The 9,422-nt window shown below is 44.7% G+C and overlaps 1 protein-coding gene across 1 annotated transcript in view; it reads right to left on the bottom strand.

Moving 5' to 3' along the window:
• Positions 1 to 2,952: 2,952 nt before the first annotated feature.
• The window catches only part of FLT1 (fms related receptor tyrosine kinase 1), a 107,617-nt gene continuing 101,147 nt past the window's right edge, over positions 2,953 to 9,422 (bottom strand). Inside the window, exons 28-30 of the mRNA XM_013189366.3 lie at positions 9,160 to 9,244; positions 8,669 to 8,760; positions 2,953 to 3,426 (exon numbers count right to left, since the gene is read on the bottom strand). Coding sequence (XP_013044820.3) covers positions 3,222 to 3,426; positions 8,669 to 8,760; positions 9,160 to 9,244 — 382 coding nt within the window. The 3' untranslated portion in view covers positions 2,953 to 3,221. The remainder of the gene's footprint in view (positions 3,427 to 8,668; positions 8,761 to 9,159; positions 9,245 to 9,422) is intronic.

Genomic DNA, 9,422 nt, shown 5'->3' with positions numbered 1-9,422 from the left:
TGTAGCCTTATTTTAACAACATGAAGTATTGAAGTTGGATATGGGGGTTTTCAACTTTAATGCTGAAATTGTATTTCATTTAATTGTATATCTTGTGTTCAGTGTCTCCAATGCAAATTTTAAAAAAATTATGCTTCACAAAGAATGTTTAGTGCTTGCCACTTAAAGGCCACTTAGAGTATGCATCATCAGATATACATCAGATACCCTAAAACTTACAGATGCTGTTTACTTGAATCATACTAATATACATTTCCTTAACTCCCAGGTAAAGTCCATCTAATTCTGTCAGATCAGCTCAGTGTTACTAGACAAGCCTTAATTTAGAAAACTCCACTAGAAAGTATTTTAATTCCAAGTCTATTGACCTTTTTTGCTCAATAGCAAAAAATATTAATTTCTCTTGAGAATTTGCATGTGGAGTAATCAACAGTTTCATTGCCCAGAATTATTTCTGTATTGTTGACCTGCATAGGTAAGATCTTTTATACCCATCCAATCCTGACTGCATGTATAACACAAAACATTGTGCAATATATGTGAAATAGTCGATACTTTTTGTATTAATTTAATATGGAGTCATTATCCCTTAAATTGCAGTTTCTAGAAGTTTTATTACATGGAGACTAAAGCTGGGGTAAGTTTGATTGGTGCTCTTACCTATTCTACAGTCTGTCTTTAGTAATGTGCAGCAATGGATGCAGAATATCCTACAGTAGTAGGTAATGCTGTTAGGTTCTGTGTCCAAGGAAAACTTCATCTCTGCTTCCTTCCAGCACTTCTGTATCAGTGTATTTACAGTGTGGCTTAGAGTTACCCTCAGGCCATAAAATGAGATATGGCAGAGAGCCCTTGATGGAACACCTCAGTGGAGGCAGCTTCTCCAGGTTGTGCCATCGTGGCTGGGGATTTAGGTCTCAGGTGGGTCTGTGAAGAAGAGAACATCTACCAGGCCTGAGCTGCTAGCTTGTATCATAGTTGGTTTGGAACAGGCTTTATTCATGAAACCTGGCTTTGTTTGCTGTCCTTTCATCTGTACCAGATCTTCTAGCTGCAGGACTGTGACCAGAAGGTGAGTAATTGAGTGGATATTTGGGAACGGCAATTTTTAATTCCCCTACCATGAAACCTTGGCTCTCCTAGAGGCAGAGTTTGGTTTTTTTTGGCCTCCAGACAGCAGTAAACATTTCTTAAATATGCTGAATTTAGTGGATTTCACTCTCACGAGGAGCAGCACAACTATCCATCACTGTATCCACTTTGTTCAAGAAGTGTGCCTTCAGTGCAATTATTCCACATTCCTGTTTCTCACAAAACTGGTACATTTGATGTGAGAGGGCTGTCCAGAGCTGAATTGTCTGTTGCAGTAACCTTTGATACTGGGTTAACCAAGTGGGCAGAACTGTGCGCATTCTTTGAAAAAGCAAACTTTATTTGTATGAGTTTAGTAGTCAAATGCATTATATGAAGACAGAAAATGCAAGATAAAAGGAGTTATTCACATCCAAAGAAACTTAGGGGGTTCATATAAAAGTAATCTTTGTAGTCCAGTTTTCTTAAATATTTATGCACAGAAAGCATATTTATATATTTACATTGTGCAAACACTTCCTTTCAGAGATGCATTATCCCATAATGACTATTGCTGAAATGGAACTAAGAAACAGTTCTCTCCCATTCCATTTGTTTTGATCAAAATCAAATACACTTTACCAGCAAGAGACAGTGCAATATGGTGTATTTAAAACTGGTGATCTCTTGGGAAGGAAGATCTAGAATTGATATTTAGCTTAGAAGTGGCGGTACATATTTCTTTTACTTGCATATACAAGATCATTTTTCTTTGTAAATATGCAAAAGCTCATTTCCCTCTGTCTGTTAGTGGGTTAAATTCACAGTTCTTAAACTGAGTTTTAAGAGGTCAATCACATATGTAGCATTTTAATATATATATTTATAGTGGAACACAAAAAACAGATTGGGCAGTAGTTGATTCAGAAGACATCCATGCTGTTGTGTTAAATGGCCAAATCCTCCTTAATATTGTATTTAAAGATGAAAGGGGATAATGCATCCCCCACACATCCCAAACAGAGAGCATTCATGTCCTTTCTGAGATGCTATACAAAAGTCTTACAAATCAATGATACATTTTTACTCCTGTACATACATACTGTTAACTAACCTAGAAGTTCAACTGTCTTCATAGAAAAGCTGCCCAAACTTTCCAAAGAGATTGCCATGCTATTTCTAAGTATTCCCTTCACGCTCTCTATTAATCAATACTTTAAAATATATGCAGTTTAATAGCCATACTGTCCGTTTGGACAGATTCCCATAAATAGAATATAATCAGTGCAGTGTTAGAAAGTCCACAAAGTTTCATGGACGGAGCTTGGCTTTAACATATCTAGCTTGTTTGTTTCCAGTGTGTGTATGTTGGCGTATTGACAAAGTGCAAATCTTCAAGACTGTTGACCTGATTGCAGCAGCCTTGACCAAAGGGAATTGGTCTGCATTCCCTGTTACGGCAGCACCGACTCTGACCTGAGTTCTTTTGTATCCTTGCAAGTTGTGTTTTGTAAGATGTGCTTGAAACTCTTGCCTCACAGAACTCCCTATGTCTTTTGTCATCCAAAGCAGTAAGATCCATGTAGTGCCTCATCCCTGACTATCCTTCCACCAAGTTTCTCAAGGCGGAATTTTCACTAAAAACTGTACAGTGTGGTGTGTTCTGTTGTTTTTCCTTTTCTCAGAGCCTCCTTCATTTTTCAGCACTACACAAGTAGCCTCACCATAGGCCCAAGCAATACAGCACCAATTCCAAGGCACCGTACACTGTGGGCTCATCCCAGCTGCCTCTCCTGACCAGGACCCCAGTGCTGTGTGCCAGAGTCTGGGTTAGTGCAGCATCACCTACCATCCTGCTGCCAGGGACCGAATGGTGAACTGTTTTCTTTCGGTAATGATAACAATTATGGTTTTCAGAAGCGCTGGGCAATTTTACTGACAGCTTCTGGAGTTCAGCATTGGGAAAGTCAAGGCCTAAGCATTAGTATTCTGCTATGTTTTGTATATGCTTGTTGCAGTCTGTAGAAACGCAGATCGTTGAGACTAAGCCAATGATAACTTCTTAAACTTCAGGATAATTTTTTAAACTGACATTGTTTTTAGAAAAACCTGTTTGCATTAAATGCATATTAAATCTTGGCCCAGATGACTTAAACAGGCGGCTGAGAGTAATGGACCACTGAATTGTAGTCAGGAGGGGGAGAGTGGCACGCTTTCATTTTCTCCAGCACTGCATTGCCGTAAGTGTATCTTCGCTTGGGGTTGCTGAGTTGGTCACAGCTGAAACTGCAGAAGCTTCTCGGCTTTGTCATTCCAGAAAGCACCGACTCCTTGCTCCTGCTGGCACCTTTCACACTGAAATAGAGCAGCATCACTGTTAGCACATTTAACATGTGCTGACGTTTTGTTTTCATGACTTGAGCAAACCACATCACAAGTAGCAGCTTTGTTTATTCTCAGATGAGGGAAAGAAACAGCATTGATGCAGATGGGATTGCTCAATGGAAGAGGAGAACGGAGCACTGAAAGAGCCCTTCTGTGTCCCCCTTGAGTCTCTTTCTGAGCAGAAATGCTGTGACTGAACATCCTTAATAAAGTGATTGTGGTCATTGTATTACAGACTTGGTGCTTACAGGGGAATATCCGAGCACTCGCCCTAACCTCTAGTGCTCATTTGTGGCTGGTGCTGGGGCGTGAAACTTCACTGCAGGGTTGAGTAGTGTGGAGTGTCCAGCACCTGCCCTGCTGCTGGGCTGTGGGTCCTAAAGGGGTCTCCATACTTAAATGTTCTCTGTAAGGGAACTGGGGGTGTTGTTTGACCAGGAGGATCGAAGTAATGAAAGGTCTCAAGCCATGTGTTAAAAGCAGAAAGCTACTACCGTAGAGTTATCAAGAGCCTAATGCTGCGATGAATTTTTAAGACAAGTGACCAGTGCTTTTGAGGAAGGGCAAAAGATCCAGGTATCTCCTATCTTAGCCTGCTCTCAGCAGCACCTGTGAGCTCCTGGTTTTAATTAGTGTGTTCCTGTCCTGCAAAGGACCAGTTATCTTGTAGGCTTTTATAAAATGCCCTTTATAACAGCAGTTGTGGTATTAAATGCCTTCTCAGCTTAGCCACTCCTTAAGACACTGTTTATTTTGCAGCACTTTCTCACCCTTATTCTGAGAGTGCAGTGCTTAAAAGGGCTCTTTCAAATAATGAAGACGCTTAAGACAGAGACAATTCTCACACCACTGAACATTGAACTTAGATACTGAAGCCTTAGCTGCAGACATATGACAAGACGGGACACTTTTCATCATTGGTTAAATGTGAAATCCCCGATCCCAAGTTAAACCTATGTTGGACTAGTACCTAAAATAAGGTACCCTTCATGTTTATAAGTTCCTGGACACTGGCCCTCTCCCTTTGTAAGGTCAGGAACATTGGCAGTCTTGAATTCCAGAGAATGCAGTCAGAACATCTGGTGAGACTTTGCGAGCCCAGCATTTTGCTTTTAATTTTAATTTGCACTGTTTGATCTTTAAATGAAGTACAGAGCTAGTAGCGCAGCACAGATTAGGAAATGGAGAAGTACCACTTTCTCTTAGATTTCATGCTTTCTCGAATCTTGAACTCACAAGCCTTTGTGCTTTGTAAGGAATAAGGGCTCTGCCTACTGTAGGAAATTGAAGGGCCCTCCCAAGCAGACCACCCCATTACGTTTGTTTGTAGACGGATGGGGTTCATGAGGAGGAGTCCTCATGATGAGGATTGCAGATGCATCCCATATTTTTATATTGAATCTGTTGGCAGATGGCAAGTAATTGCTGTGGGATAAATTCCATAACTGCGTGACAAGGTTAGTCACAGCCTCAATGGACATTTTAAAATGGTTTTAGAAAGAAATGCTTCCATGATTTACATTGCAATTGTCGAGTCTTAGGGAGCGGTGGGCTGGCAGAAGTACAACATACGTGCTAAGTTATGAGCCTTAAAATCATCATGCTTTGATCCTTTTATTTCTCACCAGGCTTTTGCACCATGAGAATGAGTTTTCTTGCAGCCATGGACTAATGTTTTGTCGTTATAGACCTAGTATATTTGGAAAGATTAACGCTTTAACGAACAGTACCTTATATCTCAAGGCCAGCTAAAAGGCCTGAGGTAGTATCATGTTATGGAGCTAGAGTAAAGTTTCAGTATTAGGCTTGGCTTCTCCTTAGGCTAATTAACAAACCTTTATGCCAGTAGAGCTGCAGCTATTCGTTTCACCGTGAGTGCACTGGTGTACCTGGGCACACGCTCCCACAGGCAGTGCTCAGCCTGCAGGGTTTGGCATCTGTAGTCAGGCTTCTTTAGCTGTGGACTATTTTATTTCCACTCTGTAAATTGGAAGGTGTCTACTTGGGTTTTAATTGGGATTATTTGCTGGAGGGAATTGCTGCTGCTTTCCTGACAGTCTGCATTTAGGAATTTGCTGAGGTGGGAGGTTGGCTGTGGCTTTTGAGATGCTTGTTCCAGCCCAAGGATTTTGGCTTAACATGGGTTGGGCTTTTTCACCAACACTGAAAAGTTAGATAAGAGGCGTGGGTAGGATCCCATTCACTTGCAAAGGAGAAGAGCTCAGAAGATTGCTCTTTCTTTGTCCCCCAAACCTTTCCATTGAAATCACATCACTTGAGGCCTTACATTAGGAAAGACTTCTCTCTTAATGCTGTTCACATGAACACCTTTTTTCATCTCAATGGCAATAACAAGTCCAAAGCATGCAGCCACCATGTCAGTAGTTGTGCTCCTGGCTGCCACTTGGGCCTGAGGGGCTCACCAGGGCTTGGGAAGATGCTCGTTTCCTGTAGCAGGATGGGGTAAAACCAAGGGGGAGCTTTGCATGCTGATACCTTCCCCTACACAGTGTTAGAAGCAGGAGGAAGGGGACTGGCCATAGTCAGCTGGGTACCTCCGTGCTGTCAGCTGAGTCCCTGCTGTCCCCAGGGGCCTGCCTCTGGTTGTTCACACTGAGGTCATACTTGGGGAGTCATGAGCATGGAGTCAACTGATGAGTTTTATGTGAGACAAGCCCTGTGTGCACTCTTGGGGACTTCTCAGTCCAGCACTGGTGTCCACGAAGCAGCACAGGTAAGATGCAACAGCTCTGGCTCCCTCCACCCTAGGCAGTGCTTCAGCGCTGTCACGTCAGGCTTGGCCCTGCTACTTGGTCCTCTGACACCACACTCCAGGCATGCTTGGGTTGTTATCAAAACACCACCCTATCTGCCTGGCTTGCATGCTATTTCAGGCACTTCAGACTAAGAAAAAAGCATGCAGATCTCAATCACTGTGTCCTGGGAAGCATGGCAGCCAACAGAGAAATGCAGGGCTTGGTGCTACCATGCTGTGAGCCTGGCCAGCCTGCCCCAGAGCAGGCGAGCTGGGAGCAGCAAGGGCACAGCTGCTCCTGAGAGTGCATTTGTCTGCATCTGTGTTCTAAACATAAGTGTTGAGGTTGGGGGAGTGTGATAGCGAGTGCTCTGGAGTGGCCAGGCATTGTAGTGAATGTGGCCTAACTGTTACCTGCTGGTAAGAAGGGTGACCCCTTCCTCATCCTGGCACTGGCTGCTCTGACCATGAGCCGCTAATGCTAGCTCAGAGTCTATTTTAGGGTTATTCTTCTAATAATCCAGTGACCTGAGCTGGAGAGAGGACAGGACCACAGGGTGGGATGCTTGAGATGCAAAGGAAGAGGTAGGACTATGCATTGGGTTAGATCAGCTTACTACCTTGCACTCTACCTTGTCTAGTGTTCAGGGGGTATTTATTTGCTGTTCCAGCTTGGCCTAATTAGAGGATGCTTAGCTAGGAAGCTGAAACTTTTAGGAATGTGTGCACACCATAGGGTCACTGATATGTGAATGCTTTTTGGCTGTAACACTACAGCAATGCTTGTTTAGCTTGCAGGCTAGATGACCTTGTGCGTTCTCAGCCAACTGCTCTGTTTCCCTGAGGATTTACATTCTAGCAGCCACTGCTGAGTTCAATTTTTTTTCCACACCCAAGCATTCCTTTTCCTTATGCAGCTGAAAAGTCTCCTTAAAGCCATTCCAGAGCGTTGCTGGGGGCTTCATGCCTTCTGTGCCACACAAAGAAAAAGGCGTTTCATGTGTTTCATGGGGGGATGTCACCATGTTGTCCCTGCGGCTGACAGCAGCCTTCATGTTTACATTTACGTCACATTTACAGAGAGGAAAAAAATGGGTTAAACCACTTCAGGACAACATTGCATCCTCAGGAGCCTTGTAACACCCGTGTGTGTTCCTACCTTGGTAATACCCAGCGTCTCCAAGGAATGTATGGAAAACTATCTCAAAAAAATCAAAGCACAAAGTACTCTCCTGTGCTTGTTTGTGGGGGCTCATGTTGCCCTGGCCTTGCCCTGCACCAGCAGTGCTGCCATTGCAGATGTCTGCCAGCAGCACGTGTCCCTGTCACACCGTGTATTTTGGCTGTGCGAGCGGGCCCACGTGCTTGCTCTCACACGTGTGGCTCTCTGTGTGTAACCAACGCCCTCTTAGTCACTGGAATTTTTCTCGAAGCGAGGCCTCCCTGCCTTGATGGCACGTTTCAGCCGTCCGCAATTGTTCACTGAGACAATACCGAGACAATACCGTGCCGCCTGGCCTGCCCAGCTGCAGGCCGGTGACAGGTTTGGAACAGCAAAGATGGCCTTGACGTCCTGCCAGCCTGAGAGGAGCGGTGGGATGGAGCTGGGCCACCCCTGGCCCAGCCATGAGCAGTGAGCTCAAGCAGGCCGTGGTGCTGCTGGCTTCATGAGGCCTGGGAGCTAAGACAGCCAGCATCAAGAACATAAATATTTCCCACTTGCAGAGAGCTCTCAGCACGTTTCTTAGCACAGCCCTTGGGTAGCTGTCAGGAATTAGGTGGAGGAAGGTGGCCAATATATTAAAGTGCTTAAAGGCAGGAAGAGAAATGAGGCCCTCACATCCATCTATTGTAAAGTTGCCACTTCAGCATCCTGAGCCCATGGGTGTTAAATGGGCCGTGCTTAGCTGAGTCATGGAAAAGGAGGGCAACAACAAGCGCTGGGAGCCTTGTCCCAGCTGGGGTGCCCTTGGGGACACGCAGGAATGACCGCAGAGCTTCCACAGCCACACGTTCCTCCTTCCCCTCGCCAGGGGCTGCTTTCCTGCAGCCTCCCAACTCTGCCTCCACTTCTGCTCCTTGGCAGTCGCCTGCCCAGCCTGGCATGAAGGTGATCAACAGAGAGCTAATAAATCCTAGAGGCGATGGGCATCGAAGGGGCTGTGGGCTATTTGTTTCCTCTGAGGCACATGGAGGGTGGTAGGAGCTTGTTGATTCTTGACTCAACTGAACGCAAGAGTCTCACACACGGACTCAACTGCTTGAGCAGGGGTTGGACCAGAATGACCTCCAGAGGTCCCTTCCAACCTCAAACATCCTGTGATGAAGACATCTCAGCAAGAGCCTTTTAAAGGCCTGGGGGCACCTCAGCTGCTTTCATTAGGCCTGATTCAGCACAAAGACCCTGAGTCCTCCTTTGCCCTCTAACGTGAGGAGAAGGGAACATGAAATACAGACCCAAAGAGTGTCCGCTTCTGCTTGCTGCCTGTCCAAGTGAAGCGTTTCAGCTCTTCTGAGGGCAGCACCATCCCGCTGTCTGCTTGGTAGTCCTTGGAAAAAACAGAAATGAAGCCCTATTAGGCTGTATTAAGATACTTTTACAGACTTGATTCTTACTCAGGAGGTTTTCCAGTTGGTTTTCCAAACTGCCCTTGTTTTGGAGTGCATCAAATGCATGCCATTAGTGCAGATAACGAATGTTAAAAGAAATGTGCCTATAAGCAAGGTGAGGGCCTTACCAGCCACTAGGTCAACCTTGAGAGCACCACCGTGCCTTTCCCACCTCGCAGTGTGTATAACTGCTTGTGTGCAAACACAGCTGATCCTGCACCTCAGATCAGTAGAGGCTGCAAAGCAGTAGAACCCCTTCTTGATTCTCTTTGTGTAAATCTGTCACACAAAAATAAATAAATAATCAATTGCCTATCACTTGGCCAAGAGTCACTTACGTTAAATACAAGCGTTTCCTTGATGGGAAGCTCTTCAAATGTCTTTATACGCTGGGGTGGTTTTATTTTGAACGTGTTTATATATCTGTTGAACAAAAAGAGGAAGACAACTTTTGGTGAGAGCATGAGGTGCACGAGCAGGAAGCGCTGGTTATTTCTGTGTTTCTTTCAGTTTTTGCTTAACAGCCACTGAGGCTGTTTTATCAATTGGTCTTGTTGGCCAGAGCCCACCTTAACCTCCCTCCCCAAGCCCAGGACCACAT

This window comes from Anser cygnoides, chromosome 1 (assembly GCF_040182565.1).
Source record: "Anser cygnoides isolate HZ-2024a breed goose chromosome 1, Taihu_goose_T2T_genome, whole genome shotgun sequence".
NCBI lineage: Eukaryota > Metazoa > Chordata > Aves > Anseriformes > Anatidae > Anser > Anser cygnoides.
The sequence above is the reverse complement of the archived record's forward strand: the minus strand, read 5'-3'. Positions and strand labels throughout refer to the sequence as shown.